Here is a 15995-nt window from a genome sequence, read left to right as displayed (position 1 = left end):
TTTGAGTGTAATCTCTGTCCTAACTTTAAAAAACTACCCTAAAATAAGAACATTATTAATAAAATTCTCTGGAGATGAAAAGAAAAGGAAGAAATCATAAAAAAATATTGATAGAGTAGGCTAAGAAATTCAACCTTTTGCTATCAAAATTACCGTATATAAAATTAATAACTCCAGTGGGGGGAGGGAAATGCACTGGACTATGGTGATGGCACATGGGTGATTTGGTGATGGGAAACCCAAGGGGATTGCAACTGAGATGAAAAAATGCACAAAAATATGTAAAAGTAAACTAATATAATAATTTAAAAAACCCACAAATAAACTGAAACTAAGGAGACAGAAGAACACATAAATAAAAAAAATTAGTAACTCATTCGTTTAGTCAGTATATTTTTACTGAATGCCTACCATACACAAGGCACTATACTAGGTGCTAGAATGTGGTAGTGAACTTAGGAGTTTATACATTTTTAAGATAAAAGTTCTGAAAAACTTCAATGGCTATGTATATATACATATATATAGTATCACATATTTTTAAAAACTTTAAAGACAAATGTTCAGATATTGACAAAAAAGAAAACTAGTTCCCTGCCTCACATATTCCACCAAAATTAATTCCAGATGAATTCAAGGTACTAGGAAATATTAAAGACCCACATAATAAGACATAGGAACATTTGTAAAACCTTGGAGTAAGAAAGACTTAGAAATACATGTGGGAAAAATTAGATATTTTCAAAAACAATGTAAAAGCAATTTTTTAGAGACTATGGACTTGCCATCCAAACAAATAATTAGACAACTTGATGAAATACATGAAACTAATGTTTTTAGACCCTGGAAAAGAAGGAGCACAAAATTTTTACAAATATAAAAATCTTTTTATTTGACTATACGAGGCACCTTTAGATTTAGTGTTTTTAACTAGTAGAGAAGAAAGCTGCATCCCAGGGAAGGCCTAGCATGAAAATCTCTGATATCCAAAGATGTAAAACAGCAGGAACAAACCCTAGTACATAAAAATGTAGTCATGGCATTCTACAGGGGTGGAGTGGAGAATGGGATAGTGCATGGGACTATGGTGATGGCACACTGGTGAACTGGTGATGGGAAGCCCATGGGGATTACAACTGAGATGGAAAAAGGCAAAAAATTACACAAAAATAAAATATTATAATAAAAATAAAAGAGTTCAGATACAAAAAAAAAATGTAGTCATGGATACTAGAAATATTAGATCAGTGTTTTTCAAACTACCACTACAACCAAAACTATTTTTTATAGAATAAACAGAACAGAATAGATCAGAATGCAAATTTTTTTTTTAGATTTTATTTATTTATTTATGCATACAGAACTGGGTTACAGGCCAGAAGTGTAGGGGCAGTGAGAGGATTCATCTGAGACAAAGTGGGGAGCAGAATAGGCAGATCGACAAAGGGGAGCTAAGGGGAGCAGCAGGCAGGTCAGGAGAGGTCTGCCACACCATGTGATCACCTGGGGTTGGGGGGAGGAAATTTAACTCATGCTGAAGTGACTTTAGCTTCTTAGTGCTGTGTTTTAACCCACTTCACCACCAGGGAGGGTCCAGAATGCATCTTTTTGCACAAATGTCTTATGGAACTATTTTTCAGGTGTGTGATGTATCACACGAACACACATATATTGAGTCTGGAAGTAAAATATCAATAAATTTCTTACTATGGATCATGTCCTAAAATGTTTCTAAGTTACTGCACCAATTTATAAGCTTTTAGTTAACAAAAACTTTGTCTGCTTTTATTCACAATTACATCTCTAGAAACAACATACTTCTGGCACAAAGTAGATGTTCAATAAATTCTGTCAAATGAATATAAGAATTAGAGCAAAAGCTGCTGGGAAAAAGTGGAGAAGAAATCAATACTAAATTTTACCAACTTTCACAACTGTGCTTTGGTTTTATATAACCCTAAATAAAACCTTACTTTTTTCTCAAAAAAATATTTTTACTAAAGAGTAACTTATAAAACTCTTTAAGTTCTAATGTTCACCAAGTCTATACATATTAGGAAGCCAAAATGACTACTTGAGCATGCTCCCCACCAGTGGTGTTGTTTGTTCAACAGACCCCCTGCAGAAGAAACTGGAAGCACTGTCCTCCATCACTACCTCCAAGGCCAGGAAAATTATGTTTTCCCACTCCTAACCTTAAAACTAGCATACTTGCCAACTGGTAGACCCAGAGCCCATTTTCAATGTGAAGGTGGTGGGGTGAAAGTAGGAGGCAGCACAAAAGAGGCCAATAACATACTTTGTCTTCCACCTTAATCACTCAACCATCACCACTGCAGTCTGCTGGCCAAGAGCTGAAATGCTGGAAGAAAGCCAGCTGTAGGGTAAGGATGAAGCCACAAGACTCTACTACTGTGGCTTTTGACTTCTGCACAAAATGTGCTAAACATTTTATTAATGGAAATATTTCAAGATTGAACCATGGTGATGATCCCTACAACTTAATGTCCACTCTACCAGGATTCTTTGGGTTGAGTGTCCATGAGAGTCAATCATCTCAGCATGTTTAAGAAGAAAGAGCAGAGTGAAGTGGGCATAACAGAACCTGAGCCAAGCATAGGTCAGCTGAGTGGAATGGGAGCACTATGTCCTCTTTCCCATTGAATCCCTTAAAGCTAAAATCCAACAGGTGCCCAAATCTAAAAAAAAAAAAATAGTGAAGGAACATATGGAGGCATTCTGAGGCTGTTCTCCTGACCAGAGATCCCGAAAATGAGAATTCCAGATTGTTGACAGACACCAAAAGGTTCATCACATGTTCTGTTTCAAATATTCTCTCTTCCTCTCACTGCCTTATAAATGTGCTCCTAACTGAGTCTTGCTGCACCTCCAGCCTATGTGAAATCCCATGTTATCACATCTTCTCTACTCTTTCAAGCATTCAGATGTTTATAGTAACTCCCTGAAATTTGTGGGAAATATGGCTGTATTTTCAAACTAAAATCCAGCAACTTTCATAAGATTAGGTGGGTTTACTTTTTAATCCTTTTGCAGAAGTGGAAACAATTATACATTACCACCATCTCCATTTATGGGTAAGTGGTTGAAGTAACAAGAAAAACAAAGATGTTGATTTTAGAAATGACTAAATATGAAAGTAGGGGCATAGGAAGTACACGATCTCTTAAAGAATGAAATGCTGACAACAGATGATGTTAGTAGTGTTCTAAGGTTCGGATACATAAAATTGACAGCGTACCTGTAATAAATTGCTTTCTAAATAAGAAGTAAGCATAATTGGTCTCAAAAATATAAATTACCCAGTGAAATAAGGAAAAGAATTGTTTTGAGCTTCTTTCACTTTTTTTTTAATCTTTAAGTTTCAAGAACCTGAAGAATCTTAATAGACAATCATACATTTTTGTGAACTAAACAATTCTCTTTAATAACTTCATGAAATCTGCACATATAAACAGGTACAACACGTTAAAGCGCAGCACTATGAAGCAATCCGCAGCCACTGCAGCACGAGTCTGATCCCTGGCCCAGGGAGCTGACCACATGGCATGGCAGACCTCTCCTGTCTCGCCCACTACTACCCTCAGCAGTGTATTTCAGTACATCTGCCTACTCTGCTCCTGCTCTTTCTGATGAATCCTCTCAGCTCCTGTACCTCTGACCCATACTCCAGTTCTTGTATGCATACTTAAATCTTAAAAAAAAAAAAAAAAAGGCCAGGTATTTAGAGGCATTAGTAAATAAACCAGAAAAAAAAAAAGAAGGATCCAGAAAACAAGACTTTGAGCTCTAAGGCACTGTAAGTACTTATTCAACTTCTGTCTTTTTTCTTGCCCTAAAAATCATACTAATAAACTCTGACACACACCATCATAACGTAAATTTGTTATAGCTGCTATAGGGGAGCTTGGAGCTTACTTATTAGCATAAGCCCAAAAGTGAGCTCTTACACATAAATGTGAATTTTGAATATGCCAATATAAGAAAACTGTAGAGAAGCAATAAGGTCAAGAAAGGCAAAAACCCCTCCTTCATGCTATCAGGGATATAGGTAACCAGAGGGAAGTTTAGGCCTAGCGTAAAAGAATTTGTTCAAAGGAAGAAGTCAGAATACAAACAGTTTCAGCAAGAATGAAGAGAAGAGGCAAGACATGAAATGAGTAGGAAAATACAGAAAGTAAGTCACAACTCATAAGATTTCCAAGAAAGTGTCTTTGTGTCTAATGTATACAAATGAGAGACCAAGGAAATGTAATTGAGATTTACATGCATTGAGAATATCTGCTAATAACTTTAAGATCATCACAAGTAGGCATCCCTGGTGGTGCAACGGGTTAGGACGCAGTACTGCAAGCTGGCCACAGCCGCTTCAGTGGGAGTTTGATCCCCGGCCCCGGAGGTGACCCCCATGGAGTGGCAGACCTCTCCTGACCCGCCTGCTGCTACCCTCAGCAGTGTACTTTGTCGATCTGCCTGTTCTGCTCCCCACTCTGTCTCTGGTGAATCCTCTCACCGCCCTTGCACCTCTGGCCTGTACCTCAACTCTGTATGAATAAATAAACCTTTAAAAAAAAAAAAAGATCACAAGTAACTTGAAGACAATGGTTTAGATCATGAGTAAAAATATTAGTTAAAAGAAAAGGATGGGCTTCCTTTTTAAAAATATTACTCTGAACCAAACAACACTGAGCAAAAAAGATTTTGATTTAACTTATAACTTATCTGTAGATGATTTCCTTCCATGAAATCTATTCACATTATACATTAAATAATGTTTGCATCCTGACATGCTAACTAATCCTATCGCAGATACACAGAGAAGTAAAAATGTAAACTAAGACAATTTAAGATAACTGCCCTTCCTCATACCACCACCCGCTATTTTACTTTGCCCCATTTTATTCCCTTGCTGATAGTACAGTAAATCAAGGGATATAAATACAATTTATCTCTGAGTGCAAGCTGGACAACTTTTTGTTTGAACCACCCAAAACTTATTTTAACAAACTTACCAACATCTCCATAAACATACAGGCCCTTTGGAGGTTTGCTCCTTGAAAAAAGCTGCAAATTAAAAACAAATTATAAATCTCTAACATGGAAATAAATTAAATATCATCATATACATAGTGTTCCTAATTGTGTAATATACAGGACTAAGAGAGGTTATCATACAGAGTAAGTATGACAAACTTGATGTAAAAGCCTATGAATTCCCATTTGGGCTTTAAAAGTAAAGATAAAAAGTAGGCTAATCCAGAGCAAGGACTCTGAAGTCTTATGACTTGAGTTTACATCCATCTCTTTTACAACACAATTGCCTCACTCCCTATCTTCCTCCCCGAAATGGACTCCCCAAACAATAGCAACTTACTCATTCCCAACAAGCAAGAGATCAGAAGAATTTTTCTGAAGAAATGGAAAGTTCTTCAGAAAAAGAGGACACTAAGTGTGGGCTCCTTCCAGAGAAAAGGCTGGGTCCCCATCTAATCACCATACAGTAAAGCACACCAGTCAACACACTTCTTAAGATGGAGCTGTCAGTAAGCTTGTCATACATGAAAAGAGACTAAAATGAACTGAAAATCAAGAGTTAATAGAAATTTTATAAAAATATAAAACTTCTAAGATAAAAGTTGGAAAACAGAATAAACATGAGGAAGGGGAGGGGAATCAAGAAGTAACAAGTTCCATGAGCAGCAAAAGGTGTCATTAAAACCATAAGAACAAAATGCAATTTTTTTTAAAAGGAACATTAAGAATAAAAAAGGCACTTTGAAATTTAAAATATGGTGGCAGAAATACAATTTCCAAAAGAAGGATTAGAAGATTAAAGAAATGCTCTAGAAAATATAACAAACAGCAGCAAGAAACAATAAAAAAAGAAAAGAAAAGAAAATTGTAGGATTAATTCAGGAGGTTCAATATCTGACAAAAAGGAGTTCCAGGGAGAAAAAAAAATTGAGGAAAAAGAGAGGACATCTACTAAGAAATAATGTAATGATTGTTCTCAAAACTAAAGGACAAGATTTCTAGGTTGGGAGGACAGAATAAGTGCCCAGCACAGTGAGGAAAATAAGACCCATACCAAATCACAGTCCTGAAATTTTGGAGCAATAAGGACAAAATAATGATCCTCCAAACATAGGCAGTGCCTAAGAGAGGTGGAAGAGGTCAGTTCACAAACTGTGTAAAAACAAATCAATTTGAGGGACACTGAATATCAATTTAATCCATCCGATCTGTCCATCAAGTGTGAAAATGGAAAATTGACATTCTATACACACAGGGCCTCCAAAAACAGAGGAAAAACTAGACGCCAGAAAACACAGAAGATCCCTGGCCAGGCAACTCTGGGATGATGGAGGGTCGCCAGCAAAAAAAGCAATCACATCCAGGCTCAGACAGGAGGGGAGGGCTTTGGAAAGAAACAGGAGCTCTCTTGACATGATATATTAATAGCAACCCAAATAACTATCCTAAATTGTGTTACACTTAGAAGAGTAACTTTCAGGGTCTACTCTGGTGGCGCAGCAGGTTAAAGCATAGCATTCAGAAGCTAAAGTCACTTCAGCATGAGTTCCATCCCTGACCCTGGAAATGATGCACATGGTGCTGCAGACCTCTCCTGACCCACCGGCCGGCTGCTCCCCTCAGCAGTGTACTTCGTTGATCTGCCTGTTCTGCTCCCCACTCTGTCTCTGGTGAATCCTCTCACCTCCCCTGCACCTGTACCCCAGTTCTGCATGCATAAATAATTTTTTTTAAAAAAAGAGTAACCTTCAAACTGCAACTGTTTCTAGACACCAATGTAACAACCAAAGAAAGCCAGAGCAGAGAATCAGAGAGAGTAAAAGCAGCAAGAAGGTTAAGCTACTGAGCGCCAACCACAGCAGTCAAAATTTTGGCAGGGAACATTCTTAAATGCTAGATTTTAGGAGCAGTACTAATGCTTTTATTTCTAAATCTGTGGATTCCCTCCAGTCAGTCTCAGAAACCTCTCTCAATGACCGGTCCCTTTAGCTTTCACTACCAAATCCAGTCCCCTAATCTAGTATGTGCTGTCTAGATGGACCTCACCATAATTTAGGCAAAAGGATCTTCTACCAGCTAATGTAATCTACCTAGTGTTCCACGTATTAACTCTCCATCTATGCTTAAATTTCAACAGAAGAAGGTTCCATTCCTGCCAAAACCTCTCATTTGTCTTACATTAAAGCATTATTGAACCATTCTTGTATACTGGTTATTCTATTTTCAACTTGCCAGAAAGAAGCATTATGCTCTTCATTTTTAGAACAGATTCAAACTGATAAATTTATATACAGCCTAATAATCTCTGTGTTGGAAACCTTTTTGAAAGTCACATTCTGTATTAGGTAACGGAGTATCACATCAATTCCCTTTGCAGGAATAGTGGGGTCTACTATAATGTTGTTTACATGATACAATCAATATATGCTAAGTAAATGAAGATCAAGGCAAAAAAAAAAAAAAAACTAAACTAATGAAGGTAGAGAAAAGAAGATGGCAACATGGAAAAAAACTCAGTGCTGACCGAAAGGAAAAATTATCACTCGGTCTTATTATCTTCTGTCTTACTCAAACTCCAAATGTTTTTGAAAGAGTACTTTTGCAGATAATAAATTATACCTATAATTTATATTCTATTGTATTGACTCTTACAATAATTCCAGAAGATGAAGGAGACTGTTGTAAAGTGCCAAAAGGTAAGTCCCCAAACAGCTGAACTCACAGCTAGCAAAACATACAACTAAAGATGAAGATTTTATTCTCTATAAATTGATAAAATGAATGTGCCTATAACCATAAATGTTGCATATCATTTGTCAACTGATATTATATTCTCCAAGTATTTTTCACTTAAAAAGGTAAATGAAACAAAAAAAGGTAAATTAATTTCCCCCTAATAAAAATATAACTCTTTCAAAATTATTGCAATTCTTTATTAAAATTATTTCAAAAGGCTTAAAAATCTATATTTTCAGGGGAAAAGCAGAGAATAAATGGATCCTAACAAAGTTTTAAAATTCCTGATTCACTGTATTAAAATAAAGTTCAGGGAGAATTAAGGTCGCACGGTTTTCCTTTAAGATGATTATATTACACAGGATGCGGCATCATTTACTTGTTCCTGATTTTACATCTTATCACAATTTACCCTATTTTTCAGTTACATTATATTCCCATCTTAATGTTTTGATTTCTTGTAATGTGTTCTCAAGTTTCAGAAGATCTCGCCCTGGAGTATTTCCTCACTGCTGCTATTCCCCAGGGCTCCCTTCCCCCAGATGTTTTCTCAGTCCTGCTCTGCGCCCCCAGATTTAACTTTGCTGGCTGGCTGCTGATGGTTGGGTCTCTGGGAGACACTACTTGCAGGTGCAGGAGGGAGTAGGTGGACAGAGGTTGGAGTCATTTCTGCGATTCTGTCCCTGCTTGGACTCAGTGTCTGGCAGAGCTGCATCCCTCAGGAAAACAAGGTCCTCCTGCCACAGCTCCAACTTAATGCCAGCACTTCTTCACCTCCCCCAACCTGGTGTGTTGCCTTAGGCCTGCGGGCCCAGAGCTCTAAAGTCTGTATCTTGGTTCTGTCTTCATGGAAACAGCTTCTGTGAACTATTTCCTGCCAGGATGCTGAAGTGTGCCCAACTCCCACTTAACACAAGACAAAGAGTTGAGAATCTGAACATGAATAAATTTCATAACCACTCAAAGATTTATTATGTTACTTGTATCTAGGGAATTTGTAAGGTACTATGATGATACCTTCTCTAATGAGTTTTTGATGAGGATCCAGGGATGCTGTATCATGTAGACTATAAGATTAAAAATGATAAGGGAAGATGGGGTAACTCACCACCTACTTCCCTAAACATAAAAGTATAGCAAGAGAGCACAGGCATTGAACCCAAAAGGTCAGTATACAAACTATGGTCCTGCCACTCAGAGCCTGGTGGCTCCTGGTAAGCCCCATCACTGTGCTCCCTTTTCCTTATCTGCTGTGTACAGGGCAGAGCACAGGGGAGTTTCCACTCGCTACCTACCTCTGTGTGCCTAATCAGGCCCACTCACGCCCACGAAGACTGCAAGCTTCCCATGCTAACTGATATCTGTTTCCATCCAAAGCTGTGGACCATGACATAACTCTCTAAAGATCTGAATGTTCAGATGAACAACTACCAAACATTTAAGCTAATTCCCTTCTGTATGAACACTATCCCAAATAAATCAAGAACACATTCCAAAAGAGAGCACAATTTCAAGTATGATATATATATTAAGCCAGGAAGGAAACCTCTGGAAGGATAGCTAAAAACTGAGAAAACTTATATTAAGCTATCTACCTTCCAACGCATTCACACAGACTTCTAAAGAATCCTGAGAAAAGTCTGAGAGCCCTGTAGAGTGCACCCTCTCACCAGTCCCTCCAGAGAGTCAATAATTCTGAGTTTGCAATGACAGTCTGGAAACTTCTCAGCTGCCTTTGAGCTCAACCATACTTCCCCCATCATTTCCTGCAGACGTGTCTGCTACTTCTTCATACACAGAGAACCGAAGGCATTAGCTTGGAACCCTTCACTTCCTCTATGAAACTGCAAACCCACCTTGTTTGCCCCTAGCCTTTCCACTCTCCCTCCTGTGACAAAGGATGATGGCCTCTTTTCCTACACAGCCTAATCATGTCTGGATCTCAGCTACCCCCAGCTTCTTAGGAACCATGGCCCACAAATTAAATGCTTCAGCTCTCTTAAAATCCTTCTCATCAGGCCCTCCCTGGTGTCGCAGCGGGTTAAAGCACAGCACTGAGAATCTAAAGCTGCTTCCGCATGAGTTCAATTCCCGCCTGCCCCGGAGGTTACCACATGGTGTGGCAGACCTCTCCTGACCCGCCCACTGCTCCCTCAGCAGTGTACTTCGTCGATCTACCTGTTCTGTTCCCCACTCTGTCTCTGGTGAAGGCTCTTACCGCGCCTGAGCCTCTGGCCTGTACCCTAGTTCTGTATGCACAAATAAATAAATCTTAAAAAAAAAATCCTTCTCATCAACATATTTGTAAATGATTTCCTGTGAATTTATTTTTACATTCTTGAAGTATAGTATCTCACAAGCCAGACATAAAGCTAGATACTACAAGGGAAAACAGAGCTACATTAAACCAATGTAATTAAACATCTCGGTGGGGGGGACCAGGGGGGAAGCTAAGAACTAAGAAGTGTAAAAAGGCAAATAATAAACTACCAAAAAAATTTTTTTGCAAAGCTTATTCCAAATAAGGACTTCTTCTTGGGCTCTCCCTGGTGGCCCAATGGATTAAAGCATAGCACTATGAAGCTCTCTGCAGCAAGAGTTCGATCCCCAGCTAGGGAGGTGACCCACATGGTGTGGCAGACCTCTCCTGTCTCACCTGCTGGTAGTGCAGGGGTTAAAGTCTCAGCACTATCAAGCTATCACCAGCCACTGCAGCATGAGTTCAATCTCCAGCCAGGGAGTAAACCAACATGGCTCAGCAGACCTCTCCTGTCACTTGCTGCTCCCCTCAATAGTGTAAATCTGCCTGTTCTGCTCTCCACTCTGATGAATCCTCTCAACCCCGTACCTCTGGCCCAGACCCCAGTTCTTGTATGCATAAATAAATAAAATCTTGAAAAAAAGAAGAGAAATTGTCAGGCAGAGATTCCCCAGGCACCATGACAAAATTCACAGGAGACTTATTTTAAAAGCTTTTGAAGAAAACACAGCAACATCTGTCGTACACATAGTGAACTACTTACTGCCTCAAGGCAGCTCATGATTTCTTATTATATCATATTATATTCCTTTTAAAAATGTCATATCTTTGTGAAGTTGGGTTTCCAGACAGTGGTTGCTATGATTTAATAGATAGATAAATAGACAAATGAATAAATAAATAAATAAGCAAATACTATATAAAAATCCATGTGGAACAAAAATTTGAATGACTGTGTCCAATCGATTTGACTGCAAGATTTGAATAGTTGTGTACTGTACAAATATCCCATTAACAAATAATTGTGGTTACTTAAGAATGAAATATTTTTACTTTAATGCATGTGAATTTTTTTTATTTGTGCATACAGAACTGGGGTACAGGCCAGAGACTCAGGGGTGGTGAAAGACTTCACCAGAGACAGAGTGGGGAGCAGAACAGGCAGATCAATGAAGTACACTGCTGAGGGGAGCAGTAGGTGGGTCAGGATAGGTCTGCCTCGCCATGTGGTCGTCTCCGTGGCAGGCGGGAATCGAACTCATGCGGAAGTGGTTTCAGATTCTTAGTGCTGTGCTTTAACCCGCTGCGCCACCAGGGAGGGCCTGCATGTGAATTTTTTAAGTTATTAAGGTGTTCAGACATACCTGTAATTATTTAATACTTATCTGTATAGTGTAGTAAGTTAGGTTTATATCTAGCTACTTAATTAATGTAACTGTTAGGTATGTCTTTTGGCCTGGGGGCATCTGAAAAAAGACACTAAAGATACTAGGACCCAAGCAGTTGGAAACCTCTACTAAAGAAGCATGAATAAGAGGCTTGAAGAAACTTAAGCCAAGCAATTAACTTTGCTTGAGGGCAATTAAGGGGAAATTGCAGAAGGGAAATAGCCTGTGATCTTGTAGGTTGAGTCAACATTATCATAGAATAGAGAAAGTCATTTTAGTCTTGAAAAAAGCAAACATTCTAATCAGGACAATAAGCTAAGAATGGGCTCCTCAATGGAAAGAAATTGCTAGATAAGGTAGGAAGAAAAGATAGGCTGAGACCCCAAATCCAAAGTGACTTCTGCCTTCCATAAACAAATAAATTAATTAATTTTATGACAAAATAAGGAATATTGACTTTCATTTCTAATATAGTAAGCTTTATAGTTACACATGTAACTTAAAATAAACTGTAAATTAGAGTACATTATAAGAAAAGTCCATAAAAGTAAAGGATGAAAAATAGCATGGATAATATCTAGACATAGTTTAGCATATCCAGTAAGGAACAGAAAGAAAAAATTAAACTGGCAAAATGTTAATCATTTTTCTTTTATTGCTGAAATTTTCAAAATAAAAAGTTGGGGACAAACCGAAACAAATTTGGCAAGGTAACTAATTCCTACAGTACTTTTACTTTTGAACAAAATTTAAAATCATTCAAAAGTATCTGTATATTTGCAAGTTAGACATTTCTATTCAAAACTGTTACTAAACTTAATCCTTTAACTCTTTTCTCATTGATTGTTACTACATCATCATCATCCTCCATACCAAACATTTTGATTTTATCATTTTAAATAAAGTTAGTCTTTGTTCCTTAAGATATTAACATTCTAGCATTAAAAAATAAGTTAGGGTGATTTTCTCCAAAGTTTAAATTAAAATAACATGTCCACTACCTCTGTGAGTTATAACCCACCTGCTACTCCAAACTATTTCCATTAGAGTAATTAGATGACAGGGATGGTGCATTGTTTTCTATTTGTTTAAAATGCAGGAATACTACTTTCCCTGTCTCTACTTGTTCCCCTCACCGGCCCATTATTATCTCCCAAAATGATAGAATCAGAGACAATGATACAGCTGGAATTCTGAGCATAATTACATCTTTTTAAAACTAGCATTATATCATTCTCAATAAAAACCAGTTTTTGGTAAAAGTAGATCACTTCAGGTTTCTAAGAACATTTTTTAAAACTGAAAAACTGAACTACATGTTAGCATCCATAAATTCTCTGTGAAAATCTTTTTTAAATGCCTTCAGCTTATTTGCAAAAAAATCTTTGTAACTTAAAGTATACCAATTTGTTCAGTTTGCTAGTATAATTAAGCCTATTTAAGTAACTAAATAATGGCAACTGTGAGAAGTAGGATAAGCTTAAAGTTCTGACAAACTAGAATAAGAAATGGCTCAATTTCTTTTGGGGATAATATGTTTTATCCATTCAGGTACAACTGACGTATATTAGTTTCAAGTGCACAACATAATGAGTTGATATTTGTATACAGTGAATAATGATGACCACAATAAATCCAGTTAACATCCATCACATCACCATACATAGTCTTACAGAGTATTTTTTTCTTTTGATGAGAATTTTTAAGATCTACTCACTTAGCAATTTTTTTTTAAAGATTTGTTTATTTGTGCATACAGAACTGGGGTACAGGCCAGAGGCTCAGGGGCGGTGAGAGGCTTCACCAGAGACAGAGTGGGGAGCAGAACAGGCAGATCTATGAAGTACACTGCTGAGGGGAGCAGCGGGCGGGTCAGGAGAGGTCTACCATGCCATGTGGTCTCCTCCTGGGCAGGCGGGAATCAAATTCATGTGGAAGTGGCTTTAGTTTCTCAGTGCTGTGCTTTAACCCGCTGCACCACCAGGGAGGGCCTCACTTAGCAATTTTTAAACATGCAATATAGCATTATTAACCATATAGCCTAAGGATTTATTTTATATATAAATGGAAGTCAAACATTTGACTCCTTTCACCCAATCCCATACCTGCCTATTCTCTGTATCTTTGAGCTTGGCTTTTAAATTTTACTATTTAGATTTCCCATGTAAATGAGATTATGTTATCTTTCTTTCTCTCACTTATTTAGCATACTACCCTGGAGTCTATCTATGTTGTTGTCACCATTATTTTTTTTAAAGATTTATGTATTTATGCATACAGAGCTGGGGTACAGGCCAGAGGTTCAGGGGCGGTGAAAAGATTCACCATAGACAGAGTGGGGAGCAGAACAGGCAAAACAAAGTACAGCGATGAGGGGAGTAGCAGGTGGGTCAGGAGAGGTCTGCTTGCCATGTGGGTCACCTCCAGGGCAGAGATTAAACTCATGCTGAAGTGGCTTTAGCTTCCTAGTGCTGTGCTTTAACCCACTGCACCACCAGAGAGGGTCCTGTCACCATTATTTTTTATGGCTCAATAATAGTTCATTATAATCACATATCACTTACCAATGGGATATATTCTGAAAAATGCATCATTAGGTGACTTTGTCCAGGCATGAACCTTACAGAGCATAATAACACAGAACTAGTAGGTTACTACATATACCTAGATTATATGGTAGAACCTATTAGTCATGTCATTAAGTAACATGACTACACTGTATATATATACCACACTTTCTTTACCCATGACACTTTATTAGTTAGTTTAAATAATGCTACAAACAACTTTTTGAGTTACTGTTTTTGTATTCAAATTAACACCCAGAAGTGGAAATGCTTAACTACATGAAGTTCTATTTTGAACAATTTGAGGAACCTCCACACTGTTGTCCCATAGAGGCTACATCAAGTTATATTCCCACCACAATTGCACAAGTGTTCCCTTTTCTCCATATCCTTGCCAACACTTGTTATTTCTTGTCTTTTTTGATAGTAGTCATTTGAACAAGCGTGAGGTAATAACTCACTGCGGTTTTTATTTGTCTTTTCCTGGTGACTACTGATGTTGGGCACCTTTTCATGGACCGACTGACATCTGTATGTCCCTTTGAAAGAAATGTCTATTCAGATTCACTGTCTATTTTTTAATTGAAGTGAGTGTTTCTTGCTACTGAGTTTTATATATTCTTTATATATTTTAGATATTAACCCTTAATCAGACATAAGATTTGCAAACATGTTCTCCCATTTCATAGATTATTTGTTATGAAAGAGCAGCTTTTTAGTAAATTATGTATAACTTTTTAGTAATAATGTAACCCCATTCATTTAGTTTTGGTTTTTTACTTTTACTTTTGGTATCAAATTTAAAAAGTCATTGCCAAGATCAATGTCAAAAAGGTTGCTACTTATGTTTAGCACACTTAAAAGTATTTTGATTGTGGAATATTATAAAGAGACTAAAGGGGAGAAAATATTGAATACCTGGATTCCTACCATGCAATTTCACCAAACCTTTGTCCTTTTACATATTTACTCCAAAATTTAAGTAGTGGAATGTTGGTCCCCCTTTGTTCTTCCTGCTGTTAACAATCCTGATATTAGTTTATGCAAACATTTTATTTTAGAAATACATCCTGAATTATTTATCTGGATAATTTTATGATACCTGCTAGCTATTCCCCTGAAACAGTCTCCTTTGTTTTTCTAATGAACTGTAAGGAGTTCTTTGTTCTAGATAGCAATCCATAGTCTTTGATGCAAATATTTTCTACTAGTCTACATATGCTTTTTTTCTATGGTTGACCACAGTTTCAAATTTTAGTAAAAATTAGATGTATCCATTTTTACCTCTATAATTTAAACTTTGATGACTTGTATAAGAAATTCTTCCTTTTCCCAAGGTGATAAAACTATTCCAAGTTTCATTTTAAATTTAGGACATTAATTCTATGGAATTTGTTTTTTATGTTTAGAGAAGTAGGTACCTCATTTTACTTTTCATAGAATTACTTATCTCATCTCAGTACATTGAATAAACCATCTTTTCCCCGCTGATTTTCTATGCCAACTCGATAGTGTATCAAATTGCCAGAAACACACTGGACTTTCTACTTTTGTTCCTTTGTCAGTCTAACTAATGGATCAGTGAATAGTTGAGTAAAAATAGGTGTATATAAAGGAAGAAAGAAATAGGAAATTAGATTGGAAAGGTTCTAGTGAACTTTAAATACAATTAATGATCTCTGACCAGCCCTCAAATCTACTGAGGTAACAGTTAACTAGAGGTTTGTGCCTGTAGGCCAAGTCCTGCCTCATACCTGTCTTTATAAATATTTACTTGAATACAGTTATTTACATATTGTTAGGGGTTGTTTTGCTATGATGACAAGTCTGAACAGAGATCATATGGCCCCTGTAGCATAAAAGATTTCATATGTGAAAACATTTGCTCACCACTGATCTAGAGACATGGCCCTAATTGCAACACAGATCCCAGAGTACTGTGCCTCTTTAGGGTCTACATAGTTCTGTCATACAGGCTTGATTGATAATGAC

At 37.3% G+C, this 15995-nt stretch overlaps 1 protein-coding gene across 2 annotated transcripts in view; it reads right to left on the bottom strand.

Annotated features, from left to right (window-relative positions):
* LACE1 (lactation elevated 1) overlaps window positions 1-15995 on the bottom strand; it is a 133329-nt gene that overhangs the window by 101859 nt on the left and 15475 nt on the right. For both annotated transcript variants that reach the window (XM_004673751.2, XM_012724463.1), the window contains exon 3: window positions 5031-5082. In XM_004673751.2, the coding sequence (XP_004673808.1) occupies window positions 5031-5082 (52 nt within the window). The remainder of the gene's footprint in view (window positions 1-5030; window positions 5083-15995) is intronic.

Source organism: Condylura cristata, unplaced genomic scaffold (assembly GCF_000260355.1).
Source record: "Condylura cristata isolate star-nosed mole 26May11 unplaced genomic scaffold, ConCri1.0 scaffold00001, whole genome shotgun sequence".
NCBI lineage: Eukaryota > Metazoa > Chordata > Mammalia > Eulipotyphla > Talpidae > Condylura > Condylura cristata.
This window is presented reverse-complemented; position numbering and strand designations above follow the sequence as displayed.